Below are 22,387 nucleotides of genomic sequence, written 5' to 3'. Positions count from 1 at the left end.
GCCAGCATTTCAGGCGACTTTACCACCCCATTAGACACAGCAAAGAGCTTCAGAAACACGCGGATGATTGACATGAAGAGCAGGTGCTCATGGGGACCCAGCCAGACCATCTACACTACGTCCGCTGTCCTCAAGGCCAGGCGGGAGCTGGAAAATGATCTTACGGTGTTTGAAGTGTCGCGACTCATCTTAGGCTCCAGGGAAAGTGCAGGGATGAAAATCACATTCTCAGAACCCATAACCACATTCTCTCCCCTTGGTGAGTAAGACAGCTTTAGAACGAAAAAGAAAACCGGAATCACACCTGGATATAATCCCAGCAGTACCATGCTTAAGCGTATAAGGAAGTATTTGCAGACCAGGACTGTCTCTGAAAGAACTATGATTTTCTTTTTCTAATTATTTTATTTTATTAAAATTCTTAGTATAATCTTTTCTCATTTTACATAGTTATCCCCATTCCAGCTCCCTCCCCTCCACCCCCTCCACCCTTTCCTCCACCTCTCTCCCCATCCATTACTCAAAAAGGGTAAGGCTTCCCATGGGGAGTCATCAAAGTCTGACACTTCACTTAGAGGCAAGACCAAGGCCCTCCCCACTATATCTAGGCTGAGCAAGGTATCCATCCAAAAAGAATGTGATCAAGTACTAGGGATAAATCCTGGTCACACTGCCAGCAGTCCCACAGACTGCCCAAACCTCACAATCTTTTTCTACTTTATTTAACCTTTTATTTATTTTTCACTCATTTATCTCAATTCCAATCATCTCCCCACCTCTTCATATCCACCCTCTGCCCTTGCATCCTCCCCCCAAAATGAACTAAAATAAAATTTAAGGGGGAGAAAAAAAAGAAAAAGAGGAAAAGAAAAATCTCATCATGGAAGCTGCACTGAGACCCAGTGATTCATGCAGTAAACCCTTTTGTCCACGTATCTTTACTACAAGTGGTCATTGCAAAGATCCTTTGGTCTGGTTCAAGGCCTCTGGTTTCTGCTACACTACTGATGCTCTGCCCTCACTGGACTCCTCTTGGACATCCTGTTGCTGCCCTGTGTCATGAAGATCCTGCAGCTTTGGGTCTGCACGACCGGCCCTCTCAAGTGCTCCAGCAGATCACAGATGGGGTGGATGCTGTAGTGGGTGAACTCAGAACCACACAGTTCTGGGTCTGGGTAGTGCAGGGCTGGTCAGCCAGCCAGCTCTCCCCAGTCCTCACAGCCAGGGCGAGCTCTCCAGTGCTGCCCCAGCTAGTGCACCATGTGCAGCAAGGAGCAAGGGACAGGGCCCGTTCTCCTGCTCTCGGGCCCTCAGATCATCTCTCCCACACCTACACCACCAGGGCCAGCTCTACTCTGTTGCGCAGGTAAGGTGCAGAGGCCACTCTCTGGAGTGCTGCAGTGGTGAGGGGCAGGAACAACTCTCCCACTCTGATGACCTTCAGGCCAGCTCTCCCACCTGCCACAGGTGGCATGGGGTGGAGCAGGGGAAAGGGCACTCACCTATGTCCCCCAAGACAGGGCCAGCTCTATTGTGTTGCCCAGTTGAGGTGTAGGACCCTCCCTCCTGAGTGTTTCACCCAATGAGGGGCAAGACCAGTTCTCCCTAGTGTTGCTGTCAGTGAAGATAAGGCCAACTCTATACATCCCTATACTTTGGGCCCTCAGTCATATCATGAGCCATGGACATCAACAGAGACTATGGCTGCAACAGGGCCATGAGCCCAGACAAGGGCCTGGGGCAGCAGGCCAGGCCCAGACATCACCATGGCCCTAGATGGCAATGAAGTCAGCAACCTCAGCCTGCTCCTCACCACTGTCACCTCTTCAGATGTGCATGTGTCCATGGGGTCTATATCTATCTATCTATCTATCTATCTATCTATCTATCTATCTATCTATCTATCTATATCTGTCCCATAGCATTTGCTCACCATAATGATGCCCCACTGCCCAGCGGCGTAAGACACCAGGCAAACCTGTGTTTTTTCTTAGGGCCCAGAGCAGACAGCCCCAGGCATGCGTATGAGCCTCCCTGTCCTGCTCAGTCTGTCACAGCGCTGGGCAGGACTTTGCTTTCTCCTCCTATAATTTTCCTAAGTCAAAACATTGCAAGTGCTTCTTTCCTTTAATATTTTAAAGATCAATTTATTATTCATATTTTATGTGTGTTGGTGTTTAGCCTGCCTGTCTGTGACTGCCCTGCATGCATGCCTGGTCTGAGGAGGCAAGAAGAGGGTGCTGGATCCTCTGGAATTGGAGCTAAGGATGGTTATAAGCTGTCGTGTGGGTGCTGGAAATTGAACCCTGGTCATTGACAAGAATGGCAATGGTAAATGACAGCCTTGTTCGTCTCTGAGCCATCTCTCCAGACCCTTTTGGCTATCAGTTTTACCAGAGAAGTTTGGATTTTGAAAAATATTAGAATTGCTCAGCTGTGTTTATACTAGCTTTATTATAATAGCCAGAAACTGGAAACAACATAGATGTCTATAACCCAAGAATGGATAAAGAAAATGTGGTATATTTACATAGTGGAGAATAACTCAGATGTTAGAAAACATGACATAAAATTTACTGGCAAATGAATGGAACTAGAAAAAAAATCCTAAGCAAGACAACCCAGACACAGAAAGACAAATATGGTATGCACTCTGTAGGTAGGACCCAGCCATGACAAGCTCAATAGGGGCCTGAGTCTCAGAAGTTTACCCTGAGATGATGCCTGGTTACAAGAAAGACCACAAACTGAGACTACCCAGGCACCACCCAGGAACAGACCATCCAGAGGAAATTCCTAACGTTTCAACCTTTGTAGATAGGACCACCAGCCAGCACACACCCATTGTTTTTCACCAGGACACCCCTAAACAAATGTCAGCTAATCAGGGGTCCTGAACCTTAGCAATCCCTCACACCCAACCTCTGCTATGATAAAACCCAACCCCAGCTGAGCTCAGGGCTCTCTGATCACTCCAATACATTGGACACACGGAGAGTCTGAGTTTGCAAACTTGTGTAACAACAAAGGCTCTTTGCTTTTACGTACAGTACTCGGTCTCCTAGTTGGTTTTGGGGGGACTCTGTGATTTGGGCATAACGTACTCAGTTATGATATTATAACTTATAAGTGGATATTATTTGTTAAGTAAAGGATAATCCACTACAATTATTGCATGCAGTGCATGCATCTCCCTGAGAAGGGGACATAGAATGGATTTGTGGGTAGATTGGGGGGCAGGTGGGGATAGGGACAGGGAGGAACAGATGGGGGGTGGAGAGAGAGTGTGCAGAGAGAGATGACTGGATTAGGTGGGCATTTAAGGGCAGAGGGGAAACCTAGGGCAGTGGAAACATCCTAAAATCTATCAGGTCGACTCTAGCGAGGACTCCTAGCAATGGAGGATATGCAGGCTGAGCTGGCCATCATCTGCAGTCAGGCTCCCAGTGGTGGGACTGGGACACCAAACCAGCCACAAAACCTTTGACCCTGCTGACAAAAAGCACTGGGGCTATGGTGGCTCAGAGTTTGGGGGTGTGGCCAACCAATGACTAGTCTAACTTGGGGCCCAAGTCACAAGAGGGAGCCCGTGCCCAACGCTGTCTGGAGGTCAGGAACTGGAAGCTGCTGGGCTCACAAACCTAGGGCAGAACCAAACAGGACCGAGAAAAAAAGTCAATGAGCTGATTTCTAATGCTAGTCTGCTATACTCACAGGACCAGTCTAGCCCAATCGTCATCAGAGAGGTTTTCTCCAGCAGCTGATGGGAGCAGATGCAGAGACCCACAGCCAAACATTAGACAGAGCTTCTGGGACCCTGCAGAAGAGGGAGAGGAAGAACTGTAGGAGCCTGAGGGGCCAAGGACACCAGGAGAACACAGTCCACAGAATCAACTAACCAGGGCTCCCAGGGACTCCCAGAGACTGCCTGGGTCTGCTCTATGTCCTCAGCGTACAAGTTGTGGTTGTTTAGCTTGGTGTTTTTGTGGGCTCCCAACAGAGGAAGGGGGTGTCTTTGATTCTTTTGCCTGCTTGCTTCCTTGGGATTCTTTCTTCCTACTGGATTGTTTTCCAGCCTTGATATGAGGGTTTCTGCCTAGTCTTACCACATCTTGTTATGCCGTGTTTGGTTGATATCCCTGGGAAGCCTGTGCTTTTCTGAAAGGAACTGGAGGAGCAGTAGATCTGGGGGAGAGGGAAAGTGGGGTGAGGAACTGGCAGAAGGGGAGGGAGGAGAGGCTGTGATCAGGATGTATTGTATGAGAGAAGAATAAAGTTTTAAAAGAAAAAATAGATTTTGAAGCTGTGGTAAAAATATACATATGGCCCACCATAAGCACTCTGGTGTGTGTGTGTGTGTGTGTGTGTGTGTGTGAGAGAGAGAGAGAGAGAGAGAGAGAGAGAGAGAGAGAGAGAGCGAGCAACATCTCCAGCATCCAGATCTCTTCATCTGTGGGCTGACACTGTTCTCCACAACCTCTGGAACCACCACTGGCTTCTCTCCTGTGGGCTCTCCCTTCCCCATTGTCCTCACGAAGGAGACATGCAGCATCTGTCCTTCTGTGTCCAGTTTATTTCATCTATGCTAATAATGCCAGGCTTCATCGTGTTGTGTGTGTGACAGAATTTCCTGCCCATTAAACGCCGAGAGATTCCACTCCACACTGTCACACTCTCACTCGGTTCAGCTCACGGGGGACATCCAGGCTGTGCCTTTGACTGTTATGAATCAAGTTGCTGGGAACGTGGGAGAACAAACATCTGGCCATGTCTCTGTTTTTGTTGTTTCTATGCATTTATTCAGAAGGGGATTGGCCGGGTAATGTGGCATTTCTGTATCTGGGGTGATGATCCTTCACCCTGGTTGCAGAAGCCAGGTGTGGTGGATTTCAAGACTTTGCTATGACATAAGAGTGACACCTGCCAACTCTCCGATGTCCTCTAACTCAGAGTATAGGAGGGGAGACCGGATGGTACCTTTAAAATTTGCTACCCAGCTGTCTGGTGATGTGACTTTCGTAACATGTCCCCTCTCCCACTCAGGAATCTACTGACCATGAGGCCAGGTCCTTTCCCTGGCTGAACTTTGTAGGCAGTTTCCACAATAATCAGCAGCAAGTCTCCAGGTGATTTCCAGCTTTTCTGGATCAATTCTGGGTCAGCTCATTCTGGTTTAATCCAAAGCTGCTGTGCTCACTCAGCAAATGAACCTGCTGCTCCTGACGATTACCCATGTGGCCAACTGAGGGCAAAGTTATCTGTGCTCCAAACAAAAATATTACATTCATGGCTTAGATTCTGTCATCTTTATGTGCAGTTTGACAATTGCTTATAGTCCAAAGGCTATACACTTGGCTCTACAACTTGGAACCTTCTTAAAACTGATACTTGTTATCTAGGGCCTAGTTGTTCCCTACTGAACAAAAACAAATCAGATGTTCTTGGGGTCCAAGTGTCCAGATTTTGATCATGTGGGGCAGTGGCTGTCCTTCCTCTCCCAGGGAGCCACCAGGGCTCTCAACAGATGATACTTACGTTCATCCCTGTGCTTTCCCGTCATGGGAGGTTTGTCTGTCCTGGCCATTAGATGATTTCAGAAGCCACCAGGTCACAGGCTCATTTGGAAGATCCCAGCCGCTAGAAGAAGAGGGACCAGCAGGAGGTGAGTGCTGCTCTTGGCCATGCTTTCTCCAGTATATGGACTGTGATAGGGTAACCATGGTGATCGGACATCTTGGTCACTGACGCCTCTAGGAGATGCTGTGGTCCACACACTCCCCCTAGATCCTTCAGCTAATGCTTCCCATCGCATCAGGGTCACATTCCATTGGGCTAAAATGACCTCTAGATCATCCTCAACTCTTAAATGACAGCCACCCTGAGAAACATTTCTTGGCATGTCACTGGTCAACTGAGCCATTCTTTAGCAGATCTCCAGGATGTCCGGGTGGGACGGACCTAAGGTTAGAGACCCCCTACTCCACTCCCCCACTGCACGAGTCTGTAGCTCCATCCTGATGCTCAACCCAGAGACTGTCAAGAGTCTGCGGACATTTCAGTGTGTTCTGTACTCTGCAGAGGGCCCATATCCCTGCTAGCCTGCAGCTTGCGTGGACCCTCACAGTCCTGCATCTCGCTGTCTAGCTAAAGTCATATTAATAAACGGAGACAGATTTCAGTGGGAGGAAACTTGACAGAAGAAACACAGTCAACAATCACTGTAAACCAGAGAGCATGGCCGCAAGTATTTGTGGGGGGAGAGGGGAGTCAACTAGACTCTGGGAGAGCCAAGGTGTTCTTTGTTTTTAATGTCCTTTCCCCAAGAGGTGAGAGGCCATCTTTCTCTATACAGCATCCTGTGGAAATGCAGGTAGTAAAACCATAGCAACAGTCTGTGGTTATGGTGATGAGCTTTCTTTTTTCCCCATCTGAACCTGGGTCAGGCCGATCAGTTTTGCTGTGTGGACTGAGGTGCCTGACTTGGGCTAAAAGTATTTCAGTGAAAGTAATTACTCCAACCCCCATGTACCTGGTTTCGTCTTTCATCTTATGACAGTCATAGGTGAGTTGATATCAGGAAAGACGGTATCAGAATTGAAGGCAGTCAGCTTCTCCAACTTGAGTCGAAAGTGGCCCAGGAGTAGGACCTGGTACTGGTTCCCATAGGCATTCCAGCATTCTTGTGTTCCTCAGAGGAGAGCCTCAACAGTGTGGGGTGCTGTGAGTCTAAGATCCCGACCAAGAGTTAGCTTGTATTTTGTTGTTGTTTTGTTTTTCATTAATGGTTGCTACCACAGCTCTTAGGCAGGTGGGCTGTCCTGTGACTACAGGGTCCGATCGTTTGGAAAGGTATGACACAGGGCATTTACATGGCCCCAAAGTTTGGGGTTAGAACCCCCTTTGTAATGTCTTTTATTTTGTGGACAGATGAAAAGTTTTGAGACATCCGGAAGTGCTAGGGTTGGAGCTGAAGTCAGACTGCTTTTAAAGTTTCAAATGCCTTTTGTTTAGTTTCAGTCCAAATTAGGGACTCAGTGTCCCTGCCCCTTGTGCTGATGTATAGAGGCCTTGCTATGTCCACAAACCCTGATATTCAGAGGCAGCAATACCTAGCTACACCTAGGAACTCTTGAACCTGCCTCTTAGTCTTTGGAACTGAATCTCCAAGATTGCTCCCTTTGCCTCCCCCAGCTGGGTATCACGATGGGTAGGCTCTGACTTACAAAGCTGGTCCTTCTTAGCCAGTGCTCTGGAGACCAAGGTCACTCTTGCTGCAGCCCCTCAGTGGCGCTTTTAGAACTTATTTTAGTTTTAGAGGCTAGGAGGAGGATTGGTTAGAGTATACGTTGTTAGAGTGTGGTCCCAGGAAACCTCTGATGAAGAGCAGGAGGTCAGCATTTAGTGTCTCATCAAACAGGGCTGGCTGGAGAATTTTCAAATCTTTGGGACAACCTGGTCCAGGGAAGTTGCCCACTGTAACCTTTTTTCTCGATCTGACCATGTAAGAGCAAAAATGGTTTGACTCACCTGTGCCCACGGGAGGCTGAAGAAGGCATCCTTCAGGTCCAAGACAGTGCACACCTGTTTCTCTGGAAGAATCAGACTCGTGAGAACCAGAGGTCCCAGGTTTCTTGACAGACATGAGAGGTGTATTCCAGGGTGACTGGCAGGGCACCCGGATGCCTGTCTCTCTAAGCCTGGCAATGGGGACCACAGCTTCCCTTTTTGTTTCCAGGGTCATTGGGTATTGTTTAGTCTGCAGAGAGTAGCTGAACTGATCAGTTGAGCAATTATAAGGAACTTGGTGTTGGGGCAGTATTGAGGGGTTGATTTCTGCCCATATCCCCAATAATTGTAAATCCAAGAGATAGTCCAGCTGTATCCTTTGATAAAGGGTAGGACTTTGAGCTAGGAGATATTCTTCTGACAGAGTCTGTAAGTCTAACTGTGTCTCATCATGAGAGTTGACAGTGGCTTTAAGTTTATGCAAAAGGTGTCGTCTCTCAATTGGTTCTCTGCTGTTAAACGCCTTTGAGCTTCCTCCAGCAACTGGGACCCATTTATACCTATACATTTTTCTAATTTTTCTAACTATTTTCTAACATCTAGGGCCAACTGGCTGACAAAAGAAATCTTTCAGCAGCTGTCATTCATCCTTCTGAAAGAACCTGGGGAAAATTATTTAAAGTCCCATTGGTCAGTGTTGGACATAAGGGAAAATCCATTCTGTCCAGGCTGACTAGTCCTGCTCTAATCCGCACACTGACAAGGTTCTGGGGGAGGGGTGTTCTACTTTTGGAAAAAAATGGTAGGTTTTGAGTTCTCCAATTACATAGATTGCTTGTTGAAAAAGATACATCATGAAAGAGGAAGGAGTGGAACTTCCTCTTTTGCTCAGGGGAACATTTCCTGTTCCCAGGGGCTGCTTAGAGAAAGGGGGAAGGGGAGAAAAGGAAGTGTGTGGTTTGGGAAACTATTTCTCCTTGTGGGCATTCTGCTTAGATGTCAGCCCCCCCCCCCGGGGCCCCCCAACACTTCATAGAGACTAGGACTGACTCCAGCCATGAATGGGAGTCCAGCAACAAAACAGTAGAACGCTCTTGGAGTGGGACAGGCAGAGGTAATTTAGGCTTCTGGGTGATCTAGCGGAACCAAAAGGATTCAGGTCCCCGACAAGAAGGCACAGGTCATAAACAGACAGACCGTTTTGTTTTGTCTTTTTTTCTTTCCTCTCTCACACCAGAGAAAGCCACTGGTCAGGTCAATACAGGGAAATAGAACTGAGAGAAACACATAGAGAGACACACAGTAGAGACAACCAGGGGTGGACGCCACACATTCATACACCTGAGCAGACCAGGGGAGCCTGGTGCCGTCTCACACAGATCCCGGACACTGATCAATGGCCATGTCTGTCCTCTCCTTGTGTCCTAAACAGAAGACATCTTAACGAGACTTAAGAAGGTGACAGGCCAGGTGATATTCTAATGTGTTTCTTTTTCCAGTGGAGGTATCAGACCCCTCGGAAATATTAGGCAGTGAAGAACCAAAGTTCCTCCATTTTGTCCTCTGCCTCCATCTTGTGTCTTGTTTAAGATATCTCCTGTAAAACATTCCAGTCCTCAGAAATGGCTACGGGCAAAAATAACAGGGTAGCCAGCTGGAAAGTACAGATAATTACAGAATGTCCCCACCTGAGGGTCAGCTGATAAGAAAATGTGACAAGCAACAGGCGAGGTTCAAAAGTAAAATTTCTGAAGTCCCTGGACAAGAGTCGGTCAGAATTGAGCCCGTCACCCCACACCCTGCTAATGTAAATTTTCTGGGTTTTGCCTTTAAATAATGCCCTCTAGAAGGGCAGGGTACCTCCTCTTGCCCCTGCTGCACCAGTTGCTTTGACGAGCTCCCTGTCAGCTTGTATTGTGCACACAATAAACCTTGCTTTTGGCATTTTGGTGAGCCTGTCTCCCTGGTGGTCTTTTGGGGTCCCCACAGACTGGGCATAGCAGGCAGGATGTGACCAAAGGGAATCCTGGGGACCTGAAATGTCGAAGGTTTCCTACCCCATTTGAACTCCTTGACCACTATGATCTTTCCTGCTCTGAGAGGATCTGATATCTCTAGGGATCTCCAGAAATGTGGGAATCCACCAGAGAAGGCTATTCAGACACAGGCTCGAGCCAATAGAAAGTCTTTGTTAGTCCCCCAGTATCTACAACTGTGCTCCAAATCCCAGTATTGCATTGAGCCTTTCTCAGGGTGAGTTTTAAGCACAAAAACCATATCCCGGCATGGCATACTTCAGTTAAGCAGAACAGTCAGCCAGGAGCTGACTCCAGAAGCTACAATGCAAGGTTAGCCTGTTTAGAGACTTCCAGGAGAACCATGGACTTTGATGGGTTAGAATTAATTTTCCTTATGTCAGGTGATGCTGTCTATGTGCTGGGTTTGTGGTCTGAATGGTGCTTCCATCACGGAGTCAGCTGTGCGAAGGTCTGGAGGCCTACTAAGGTTTGGGGGCCTGTTGCCCCGAGAGGATGTGATACTGAGTGCTTCAGAGCAGGAGTTCCTGGGAGGAGAACCCACAAAAGCAGATGATCAGATGCTGTGCACGCCATCGTCGGCAGCACCAAGGTCAGCATCAACAGAACAGGAGGTGGGGGCGGTGCTGAGGATGTGGGTGGGGGATGGAGGGGATGAACAGAACCCAGGAGGTACAGAGGATGATCTGTGGATAGTCCCTGAGTCTGTGGTGCCAGGTCTTTTCCCTCCAGACCACAGAGACCCCCCCATTTAAAATGGGTTCAGCTAAGAACCTAGGACTAAGGTCACTCCTTTGAGTGGGTCAGCCAGGAGCGTGGGATGAGGGTAGCATCCAGCAAGACTCAAGTTCCCTGGCTTCTGTCAGTTCCTTGCCAAGTGGGACTTTTTCTCTTTCGTTTTCTGGTTTGGGTAAATCAGCAGGAGGCCGTGTTCCGTAACCACTTGGATGCACAGCTGGTCACCATGTCCACACAGCTAAGGACTGTCCAGCTCCATCCAAACTCAGCCTGTTGAAGTTTTTGTGTAAATTGGGGAATGTCTAAGCTCTCACGCCTACATACCCCCACAGCCTCTCTGAAAGAGGAACATGGCACCTGTTTTGTTGATAAGTTCAACAAGGTCAGGCATCTGCCTCAGGTCACAGACACAGCATCAATGAAACTAGCCTTGCAGCAGATTTGGGGTCCAGCTGCTCCCCCTTCCCATCTGCTCATGAGACACAGTGAGGGGCTCCTCAGATGGGACCATAGAACCTATGGGATGCAGCATGTGCACCAGGTTCCTGACCCGTGACCAGGAGACCTCAGGGAGGAGTCTGCTCTCAGTGTCCCTCCACTGGGAAACAGGAAGCAACAAGATAGGGGATAGGGGACCACACATCTCTGTTTGAGGGCCTGGACAGGCAGAGCTGGCTTTGGGGTGCTGTGACTTAAGCAGAATGGGGACAAGGACTGCCTTTTGAGACGCAAGGATCCCACCCAGGGTTTTTGCACCCAACCTGACTCTGAACCTTCACTCTGGGTCAGGCCTTGTGAGGAAACTGAGGTTTCAGAATAGAGAGACTTGACCAGGATCCTGGGACAGGGACTGAGCAGGTGGCTGGCAGCCATCTACCTTCTGAGCCCTTTGATCTCCTGTTAGGGTATGAGTGGAAAGGGCGGGGGCTCTCATGTATCCGTGTGGGGGTTGGGACACACACACCCGTAGCCTGCTCCAGGAAGCCCAGTATCCCCCATATCCCCACCCCTGCAGCACTCTTTCCAGTTTTTGGAGTGCTCTCTGGGGTCACTGGACTCGGGTTTGCTTGACCACCACAACTTGACTGCAAAGTCAATTCCTTCTCTCCTTGGGCTGCTACCAGCTGCCTCTGTCACCCTGCACACAGTTTCTTGGAATATTTGCTCCGACTCTGCCCGCTGGATACCCTCAGTGGAAGGGGAGGGTTGGGAGCGGACAGGGCTTTTCTCTTAAGGGACAGGATACCCAGGTGACAGGACAGGCTAGTAGATCATAACATTCCCATCTCTTATAATAAAAGGGTGGGAAGTTAGGCACAACAGGTGTCCCTAGCCCCTGGTTCCTGAGCCAACTGGCTGGGAATCAGCTTGACTTCATTATCGATCTCTCCAGCCCCCCCCTCCCGCAGCCAACCACATTTCTAACTAAATTTAGATAGCCATTGCACTCAAGCTTAGACTCAGTTCTCCAGGCAGGCAGATTCTATACTGTAGTTTATACCTGATAAGCAGCCCTCAACTGCCAGAGATCTGGGAAATATGGCATTTAAATCTTTAATTTTTAAAAGACTTTTTATAACAGAGACAGGTTGGCTCCTAGCAGCGTGCTATTTCCCCCAAAGAAGACAGAAGACAGATGGGCACAGAACAATGTCCACCTGCAACTTCCCTTTATCAAATGCTGACCAAAACTGCCTTTCATCTAAACTGAAGGTATCCAGACAGTGGACAGAATCACTGGAATTGACAGCCTAGCTGCTCAGGTCAAGGTAGGCTTGTCTTCCTACAGATTTCTAACTCACAGGATCTTCTAAAACCTGGCAGGCCCTGCACTAAACAGCAAAAGGCAAATATGACCCTCAGCGACCATAAAGGACTCCGAGGAGTAGCTCTAGTGCCAACCAAGTAAGTTCTCTGTTGCTTTTTTAATTGATAACTCAAGTAAAATTTTATCCTTCTCAAAGATCTCTGATGCAGTTTGACAGCTGAGAGGTTTTGTCATTTAAAAGGACAACCTCACCAAAAAATTTCAGTAAAATACAAAATAAATGTTGTTAAGGTGTGTACCTGCAAGTTATACAGAAGATGTTAGGACAAAATTCTCTATCATGCTGCCTTTCATAGTCTTAAAAATACTTTTCATTATACAAAAATATCTGTCACAGTCATTGTGGTATAAATATGCTACTGGTTAAAATTTATGTTTTCATAAACCCAAAAAGTTCTTGTAAGTTCCAGGGAGCTTAATTAAAGGATCCACCTTAAACAGGTCAGATACACACCCTTCTCAATTCCCTGATCCTGAAAAATTTTTCTTCCTAAATTTAACTTTGTCCTCTGTTCTGTTAATACCTTGCTAGATCCAAGAGACACAGGAGAGTTCCATACCACAAACCCTGGACAGGTGAAAAGTGACCAGCTACCCCAGGATATGACCAGCACCCAGTTTTCTCAGGTTCCCCCAAGACAATGCCCACAAATAAGCAGGAAGCTGTCTTGAGAATCCTCCCTCCTGATTTCTTTAACCTGTTGTGCCTAACTTCCCGCTTTTTCATTATAAAAAAGAGATGGGAATGTTATGATTTACTAGCCTGTCCTGTCACCTGGGTACTCTGTCCCTTTAAGAGGCAAGCCCCACCCACTCCCAACCATTGCCTTCAACTGAGGCAAGCAGATCTCTTGCCTCCTGCATCCCTGAGCTCTCTCTCCTGAAGAGGTAACTTCTGCTCTCTCTCCCCTTCCTCTCTATCTCTCTCCCCCAACTCTCTCTCTCTCTCTGCCTCTCTTTCTTCTTCCCCCTTATCCCCTTCCTCATTTCCTTTTCCCTTCATAACCCACTAAATAAACTCTATATCCAATCTCTCTGCATGAGGTATCTGTCTGTCTCTCATCCACTGCGGTCTCCCATCTGCCAAGGCAACCCACCAAGGCCTCAGGGACTCACCCAGGCCTTGGGTCACCTGCTACTACCCCTTGGGGGACCAGCCCCCCACCACTATATCTTTAAAAAGAATAACGGGAGGAGGAGAACTTGAGGGAGCAGACAAGCTTTGGGTTCAGTTCTTTCTGCCCTTGGCAGTCACTATGGAGAGAACTGTGGGTCACCAGATCCCTGGTCACAGAGCTGTCCCCATTCTGTCCCACAGGTTGTTATTTCCTCCTGTAGCCTGGACACCCGGTGAGCTGTAAGGAAACCTCTCAGGATCCTCTGAGTGACACCAAGACCCACAGCTGTCATGGGCTCCACAGGTAATCAGTCTGTTCTCTGCTACTGCTCATGGCCTAGGACTCCAGGGCCTCCCTGCTGAGGCCTGCTGAGGAGTCAAAGATGCAGGAGGAGAACCCCAAGTGGGAGCAGAGAGCTCCCCAGTCCTGGGTTAGAGCAGCCCCACATCCTCATCTTCTCTTGGGATGCATTCTCAGGAGGAACTTCAGCAATACCCAGTCTGAAAAATGGAAGCCAAGGAGGGAGGAACGGAGGGAACAGGAGGCAGGGAACGTGAAGATGGGAGGCAGCTCCAGCTCTCTCTTGGTGGCTCGCTCACTCTCAGCTGACCCTGTGGCACTGTCCCTGAGGAGGAGCCCACCCTGCACCAGCTTAGACACCCACCTGTTCTAACTGCTTCATCAGGAAGTTACTACACCCCAGAGAGACCTTACCCACAGTCCATCTATGTTACCTGGAGATTCTCACCTCCTATTACCTATTTAGGGCCGAGTGTCCCCATGTGTCCAGACCAAAGCCTGCTGCAGCCTCTACCGCACCTCATTAACTCCAGGCGACATAATCCCCATCCCCTGCACAGCCAGGACCAGAGCTTGTTTACCAGGTGTGTTGGTCTCAAGTCAGGCCTGGTTTTTCTTCTGTTGCGTAAAAAAAAAATTAAGTTGAAACAGAAACCCAGAAAACAAACAAACAAACAAACAAAAGAACAAAAAAGGTCCGCTCAGAAGTGACTCTATCCAGGAACAGCCCCCTACACCAGCCCTTGTTCCACACTGGTGTCCTGAGCCCTGTGCTCACTGTCTTCTTCCCTCACCTCTGCCGCTTAGGCAGTCAAGTCATTTGCTCAGCTTGGCCAACCCACACTGCACAGCAGGCGTGTTAAAGAATGAGAGAGAAAAAACTACAGAGCTGTGCACTTGGTCAGGACGCCATTACAACTTCAATGTGACCAAGTTATCCCACCCAAGGGTGTACTCCTCAAGGAACCTCCATGCGTGTGTTAGAGAGGAGCTGGAGCCTTCATGGCCATCACAGTGAGATTCACAATAACTGAGACATGGGAAGAGCAATCATGCACATCAACAGATGCATAGAGACAGTGCGGTGCACATGACGATGGAATTTTATTCAGCCATAAAGATGAATGAAAGTGTGCCCTCTGCAGGAAAATGGGTGGAACTGTGGGGCATCCTGTTGACCAAAATAAGTCAGATTTAAAGACAAATGTTGACTGTTTCTTTCAAATGTGGAACTTAGAACACACACACACACACACACACACACACACACACACACACACAGTATAATAATTTAGGGGAACTATTCTCCAAAGTAATAACTACTAACTAAAAAAGTAATAACTAGTAACAGGAGAAGGTACACAGTGAACACAGCCAACATACATGATAAACTTGAATGAAATGGCATTTCAATACTCTCCACTTTGGATAATAAATAAACGTTAATAACACAGAAATCATGCAATAGAATAAGGAAGGGAGGAAAGCTTAGATGTGGGGCGCTTAGAGCATGCAGGAGGCTCTAGGATCCATGAGGAAGGATACAGAGCACATGGAGTCTGCAGGGTAGGTATTCCCTTCTAAATGGGGCGGCCTGGAAAGCCTGGGCAGGTGCTGGGGTGCCAGACCCTGACACACGAGGAAACCAGGGTCAGCGTGGAGGGTCCCACCAACCAGAGACCCCCGTGCCCCCGTGTGCTGCTGATCTTAGCTGTCCATCACAGCAGGAGTCTTTCTGACACTTGATCTCAGTAGTGTGTCCTCGAAATGTCATTTTCAACCATGAGAGACACACCCTCCAGGTATGTTACAACACAGCTCGTCCTCACTCCCTTCTCTTTAATACCATAACCTCCACATCACGTGGGCAGGAACTGACCTCCAGTGACCTGAGAAGATTTGCAGCCATTACAATGTTGGTCTCCTTTAACGGGAAGTTCACGTGTTCTGCTGCTGGTCGTGAATGAAGGCCTTTACTGCTGGAACTGCCCCGTGTGCCTCCTCCCTTCTTCATTCTCCAATTCTCCCTACCCCTCTCTCTTCCCTGCCACTCAAAAAATGTCTTGCTATGTCACCCAAGTTGACCGCAGACTCACAATCCTCCTGCCTCATCTGCGATGTGCTGGGTTATAGGTCTGCACCATCATTTCCGGATTCCATTTATCACACATTAGAAATGCTGAATAGGGCCGGGTGGTGGTGGCGCATGCCTTTAATCCCAGCACTCAGGAAGCAGAAGCAGGAGGATCTCTGTGGGTTTGAAGCCAGCCTGGTTTACAGAGCTTGTTCTAGTACAGCTAGGACTGTTACAAAGAGAAACCCTGTTTCAAAAAAATTTTTTTTAAAGGTAGTGATAGTGAGAATTGAATTTTGAACAAGCTTTTAAAAATAATTTGTTTATTTTCATTTTATGTGAATTTGTATTTTCCTACATGTATGTCTGTGTGAGGGTGTTGAATTCCCAGTGCTGAAGTTACAGATAATTGTGAGGTGCCCGTGGGTGATGGGAATTGAACCTGTGTCCTCTGGAAGAAGAGCTAGAACCCTTAACTGCTGAGCCATCTCTCAGCCCTATTTTGAACATTCTTAACTGAATGATAAAATTTTAAACTAATAACATAATAATTTATCATGAAATATACTGTGTTACATCCATGCATACAATTACAATGAGACAATTAAAATGAAAATTCAGAAATCACTTAAAAGTATCGTAAAAGATTTAAATTATGAATTTGTAGAGTGTTGGCGCGTCTACGTGTGTGCGTATGTGCATACCTGGAATCATCCACGGGTGCTCGCTCTTCCTGTCCTCTCTCCCCTGGTTTTGCCAATTCCACTTCTTTTTAGCGTTTTGTTTGTTTGTTGTCTTTTTTTTTAAAGACAGTCTCTCACTTTGTAGCTCTACTCTTCTGGAACTCAGTTCCCAATGCCCACATCAGGTTCACAGCAGGCTGTAACTGCCAATCCAGGGGACCCAAGGACCTCTTGGTCACCAGACACACACATGGTACAAAGACATAAATGCAAGCAGGCATATATTCCCATACATAAAATAAAAATCAAGGGAAAACATCACATTCAAGGACTGGGCCCCAGGCACACAGTAGATGGATGCCATCACTGGACTCTCCCTCTTCCTGGGGATGAGAGACTCACTTTCTAACTGTTCTGAGCTGAAAACCATACATGTCTCTGCAAAGCACCAAGACAGTTCCCTGATATATATGTCCTCTCAGGATGTCATCACAAAGTGACACTGGGTAGGTGGTTTAAAGAGAAAGGACCTCTTCTCTCACTGTTCTGGAATCCAGCAACCACAATCAAAGTGTGGCAGATTAGCGCTGGGGGGGGGCACTCTCTTCCAAGTTGGTAGAGGGATTCTCTTCTCTGTTCTAGCCCATAGACTCTCTTGTGTGTCTAGAGAGAAGAGAGTCAGGGAAAGGGAGAAAGGGGAGGGTGGGGGAGACAGAGAAGGAGGGAATAGAGGGAGGGCGCTTCTTTTGGCTGCTGTGAGGACACTAACCCTCTGGGTCAGGGACCTCACTCACAACCTCACTTTCTTCCTTCTCCATCTCCAAATACAGTCACCTAGGGATAGAGCTCTAACAAATGTGTTAAGGGACACAACTTAGTCCCTACCAAAAGTGACACCAGATTATACCTGAAGGGACAGATGCTCAGAACACATTTTATTTTTTTTTTAATATTTATTTATTATGTATACAATATTCTGTCTGTGTGTATGCCTGCAGGCCAGAAGAGGGCACCAAACCCCATTAGAGATGGTTGTGAACCACCATGTGGTTGCTGGGAATTGAACTCAGGACCTTTGGAAGAGCAGGCAATGCTCTTAACCTCTGAACCATCTCTCCAACCCTCAGAACACATTTTAAAACCTAGTTCCTGAAGCCGTTCAAGGTCTCCAGCATGGTGTTCTAATCATATTTCTTTTTCTTCCCATCCAGAGAGGAAAGGCTTCATCATGTCTGTGGTTGAGTATCTCTGGGATACAAGGAACACAGATGCCCTGCAGCTCCTGCCAACTAAAGAGGAATCTGGAAGAGAACTTGTAGAAAGAGCTGATTTGTCCAGTTTCTCTCCATTTAATTTGATGTTGGCTGTCGGCTTGTTGTTTATTGTTTATATTATATTTAGGTAAGTTCCTTGTATCCCCGATCTCCGTAAAACTTTTATCATTAGGGGCAGTGGATTTTGCCAAGGACAAAATCCTTGCTAAGAAGATGATCATGTGTTTCTGTCTTTCTGTCTGTTTATATTGTGGATACATTGACAGATTTTCTTATATTGAACCATCCCTGCATGTAAGGGATGAACCCTACATATTCATGATGAATGATTTCTTTTACGTGTTCTAGGATTGAGTTAGCCAATATTTTGTGAAGTTTTTGCATCAGTGTTCTACATGGAGACTCTTTCATTGTTGCATCATTGTGTGGTTTGGGTTAAGGTAACAGTAGCCTGATAGAATTGTACCTAGCTTTTCTATGTGGACTCTGGAACACAGAACTCAGGTCCACGTGTTTACAAAATTAGCCACATCCTAAGGGGGCATCTAGATATCAATGGAGAATTTTCTGCTGTCCTCAAGACACAGCACAGTTATGTGAAAGCTAACAGGGAGCGACCCACACCAAGAAAGATACCTTGGTAGAGAAGCCGTATTCTAACACGAGTTAGCAGTCAGGAAGGTGCTGGTCTGGGCTGTTGCTCTAAGGGGAAGAGACAGAACACTTCTGGATAGGCATTCAGCTGGGGACTCTGGCAGACAAGCTGAATGAGGGGCAATAGTGAGCAGGGAGCAGGGGCACTGTGAAGCTGACCTCATGGGATTCCTCCCGAGGGAAGTCAAGACTAAGACACCATAAGTTAGACATGGGAACTTGATTGACTATTGAGTATCAAAGGTAGGGCAGTCTCACAACCAGAGAAGGATTCTTGACAAGCCTGAACAGGGCAGGCCTACCATGCACAGGAAAATCAAGATCAATCCAAAGGTCATAGGCCATAGAAGGCTTTTCTGTGAAGGAAGTGAACTCTTTAAAGAATACTAAGTTTCCCTAAATGAAAGAGATATATATTTTTTTCTAATCTCTGTCTTGGTTTGGAGTTCCTATTGAAAAGAATGTTTGTAGTGATGACATTGACCTTTATTAAATGCCTAGCAATAGGAGTGTGTATCAAAGGACTAGAGAGATGGATCAGGTGGTTAAGAGCACTTCCAGGTGCCTGAAGTCCGGTTCCTAGCACCGTCATGATGACTCACAACTCTGTAACTCCAGACTTCAGTTCTAGGGATCTGATGCCTTCTTCTGGGCTCCTCTGGCACCAGGCATTCATATGATGTGTGAGCACATGTACACACACACACACACACACACACACACACACACACAGAGTCAAAACACTCATACACATAAAAGAAAAATAAAAAGGACACATTAAGATGGATTTTAACTCATTGTCTCCTTACCAATCAAAGACATTGTGGTTTGTCATAAGGCTGTAGGACTCTCCTCCATTTCATTCACAGCAGATGCTCTGTGATTGCTGCAGGACAGATCTTTCCTACAAGCTCTCTTCCTTACTCAGCTGGCCTCTCCTTTTACAGGACAGAGGAAGATGCCTTGCATGAAGCTCATGGGGAGACCACAGTGGACAATAATGGAGACAATAAAGACGATCTCCAAAATGACCTGCAAATCAGGAAAAGGTTTCTGGAAGTTTATCCTCAGATGAAACTGGAGCTTAAGAAGCACATTGGGAAGCTCCACGCCCTTGCAGACAAGATTGACAAGGTGCACAGGGACTGCACCATCACACATGTGGTGGCCAGCTCCACCGGTGCTGCGTCTGGGGTCCTGACAATCCTTGGTCTCGCTCTGGCACCTGTGACAGCAGGGGTCAGTCTGGGACTTTCAGCCACAGGCTTGGGGCTTGGGGCAGCAGCAGCTGTGACGAGTGTTTCCACAACCATCGTGGAAAAGGTAAGCACGAAGTCAGCAGAAGCTAAAGCCAGCCAGGTTCTGACCACGAGTAAGAATACAGTGAAGGGCATTGAAGAAGTTGTGGAGAAGAGCACCCATAGAATTCCTTTCTCATCTGTGAGTTCCATCCGGAACCTGGAAGTCATCAAGAATAGCATCGATGCCATCCAGCTGGCCAAATCCAAAGGTAGCCTAGCAATTAATACCCAACATCTAATGACCACAGGGAAGGTGTCATCCCAAGGCATCACACAGGTGGAGAAAATCTTTGGAAGCACTGCTCTGGTGGCAATGACCAAAGGAGCCCGGTTCATAGGTGTGGCCGCTGCAGGTCTCTTCCTTGTGCTAGATGTGGTCAACCTCATAGAAGACTCAAAGCATTTGCATGAGGGTGCAAAGACAAAGTCTGCTGCAAAGCTGCGGCAGAAGGCTCAGGAACTGGAGCAGAAGTTGCAGGAGCTCATCCGGGTGCATGACATCCTGACTCAGTGACCTCTCTTCAGTGCAGCTCAGAACTGTAGGTAGGCGCTGCCCTGAACAAGGCCACAGACACATGAGAGGCCCTGACTGTATCCCATCACAGCAATGCCCCTGTGGCAGCAGTGCCTGCTAGAGGGAGAGGACACAGTCTGGGGAAGTGATGAGGTTTAATTGCTATTGAAGTTTAAAATCTGCTGCAATTGGATGAGATCTGTTGAGATGCACATGGAGGGCTAACCTTATTCTATAACATTTGAAGAATAAATTTGTAAACACTGACCTGTCAGACTTTGTGTGTTTTTTTCCAAATGATATCATGTGTTTTCTAAATTGTTGACTATAAAGAGTTAATAATTGCCTCCTGATTTTTATCGTGATTTTAAAAACTTGTCTTTCTTGTGGTTTAACAAGAATATTTGAAATTTATACAAGAACCATTTTCCTTATTTGTGTAGTGCTCCCCATAGATGCACCCTGAAGCTGGAAAGGAGCGGTGTCCACTTCTCCCTTTGCAGCTCAAGCGGCCTTTTTCCCAGGTTCTGAACACTGGGCTGAGAGATGACTTGTGTGTACTGTAGGTCTTATCTGTTAGAAGAACATTCTTCTGCTTCTCAACCCCTTCAATCCTTCCTTGGACTGGAATGTCTGGTAAGCAAAAGCTTGATGTGGACAAAACCATCTCCCTGGGGTGCTGATCAGTGACAGAATGGAGTGCTGGCCCGGACAAAATTGGAAAAGTACCTACCTGTCCTGGGCTGCCCAACAACTTGCTCCTCAGTGCATGGCATCCTCTCTACTGATGAGCCCATTTACCCATGTTAGTGAAGTGAACACTGTGCCAGGGCTCAGATTCAGGAGCCATCACCAGAGCTCACCACATCCTTGACCTTGAACCCTGCCCTCTCTTCTGACTCCATCAGTCTGGCCCTTAAGACACAGATTACTTGAAGAGCCTGTGCCTTTGTCACTGCACTCTTCCAGGCTCTCAGGACTCTCGAAACTACTGCACCATAGCCCTTTCAGTGAATGACCACTTCCGTATTGCTGCCCACATAGGAAGACACTTTCCTTTATGAAGGAGAAAAATAAACCATGGAGGATGTGGCAGAAGAACTGAGACAGTCCATCATGACTTCTCATAGATACAGAAACTTTATGGGTGATAAAAGTATTATTCTAGTAGGTAGCAGGATATTATCAAAATAGAGATACATTTAAAAAGTACTTAAAATGAATGTATGTGATGTAACAATGTATCTCAGGTGTTAGAAGTGCTCTTAGCAAAAGAAAAGGCTATGTTAAGAGACCAGTGAGGCTCAGAGATGAGTAGGGACCCCAGAAAAGGACAGGAGAGATGGACACGGTGAAGGAAGAACAGTACAGGGGAGGAGCTGTGACCAGGTCTGTCCCTGCCCAACACAAGTGACAGACAACAGGACTGTGCCTGCAGCTGCTGCCCCTGGAGTCTGTGTTCAGTTCAGGCACCAAGGGTGTCCTGTATGTGGGAAGATAGGATGGTCCTCATGATGGGCTGTGACTCCTCAGCCACAAAAAGGGCTGTCCACATCATTGCAGATGGCTGTCCCTGGCACGTGCTCAGTCAACACAGACCCAGCTGTAGCGGGTGTGACATCTGAACCCAGCTATAAAGATAAACTATTGAAATGGAAATGATGGAGGAGGAGGAGAGGTGGGCGGTTGTCCTGTGTACAGGGAGGGCACAGGACCCTCAAGGATTATCACCAGGGTGTTACTTATGGTGAGAGACTGTTCTTTACCTGATTGTCACAACGGCTCTACGAACCCATGTCTCTGATGAGTAATCAAGGACCCTGTGAGCACACGGACTGAGTGCAGTCACAGCGAGGAAACTGAAGCTGTCCTGAGGTCAAGCTCACTGGGCAGGCACGGCAAAGGCAAGTGTTTACCACATGGAAGCCGTGAACAAGGAGTGGCAGGAGGAGACAAAGCCAAGAAATAGCATTCGATGACATGCTCCGAGTGACCCATAGTCTCGAAGTGTAGCCCACTTCCTTACAGACTCCAGAATTCTACTCATTCAGTAAGTTAAGCCACTGATCAAGTCAGAGCCTTCTAGAACAATCTCTGCAAATTCAGACACAATGAGAGGCATGCGTTATTAACACACACGCTGTCTGCAGTTCAGTTACAATCACTATGACATTTCACAGCTCACCTTCTTCCCTGCTATTTCTCCATGACGAGTTCTGTGCTATGAGAGGAAAAATGAGAAGATTTTTTTTAAAGAACTCAAACAAGTTTTAGGATGAATTTATAGAGGTGATCTTCTGCTCCCTGCTGGGTGGAGTATGATGGTGGCCTTGTTCTAATGCAGTCCACATGACAAAGAAA

At 47.3% G+C, this 22,387-nt stretch overlaps 1 protein-coding gene and 1 long non-coding RNA gene across 5 annotated transcripts; one reads left to right on the top strand and one right to left on the bottom strand.

Moving 5' to 3' along the window:
- Positions 1–501: 501 nt before the first annotated feature.
- LOC126495830 (uncharacterized) lies at positions 502–7,732 on the bottom strand. 3 transcript variants are annotated; one of them, XR_007590249.1, is made up of 5 exons: positions 7,528–7,732; positions 6,530–6,726; positions 5,536–5,637; positions 5,056–5,258; positions 502–3,817 (listed from the first exon to the last, which is right to left on the bottom strand). It is a non-coding gene; the product is annotated as an uncharacterized lncRNA (long non-coding RNA). The 3 variants fall into 3 exon arrangements; XR_007590247.1 differs by lacking the exon at positions 5,056–5,258 and having other exon boundaries at positions 7,528–7,723; XR_007590248.1 differs by lacking the exon at positions 502–3,817 and having other exon boundaries at positions 3,825–5,258; positions 7,528–7,725.
- Positions 7,733–12,017: 4,285 nt separating this feature from the next.
- LOC126495828 (apolipoprotein L3-like) lies at positions 12,018–20,240 on the top strand. Of its 2 annotated transcripts, none has more exons than XM_050133408.1 (4): positions 12,018–12,185; positions 13,427–13,529; positions 17,495–17,684; positions 19,159–20,240. In XM_050133408.1, exons 2-4 carry the CDS (start codon positions 13,517–13,519, stop codon positions 20,024–20,026), a joined length of 1,071 nt encoding a protein of 356 aa, XP_049989365.1. In that variant the 5' UTR covers positions 12,018–12,185; positions 13,427–13,516; the 3' UTR covers positions 20,027–20,240. The 2 variants fall into 2 exon arrangements, with proteins under 2 accessions (XP_049989365.1, XP_049989364.1); XM_050133407.1 differs by lacking the exon at positions 12,018–12,185 and adding an exon at positions 12,286–12,996.
- Positions 20,241–22,387: the final 2,147 nt, after the last annotated feature.

Source organism: Alexandromys fortis, unplaced genomic scaffold (genome assembly GCF_014885135.2).
Source record: "Alexandromys fortis isolate MF-2015 unplaced genomic scaffold, M_Fortis_MF-2015_v1.1 scaffold_649, whole genome shotgun sequence".
Classification (NCBI taxonomy): Eukaryota; Metazoa; Chordata; class Mammalia; order Rodentia; family Cricetidae; genus Alexandromys; species Alexandromys fortis.
The sequence above is the reverse complement of the archived record's forward strand: the minus strand, read 5'-3'. Positions and strand labels throughout refer to the sequence as shown.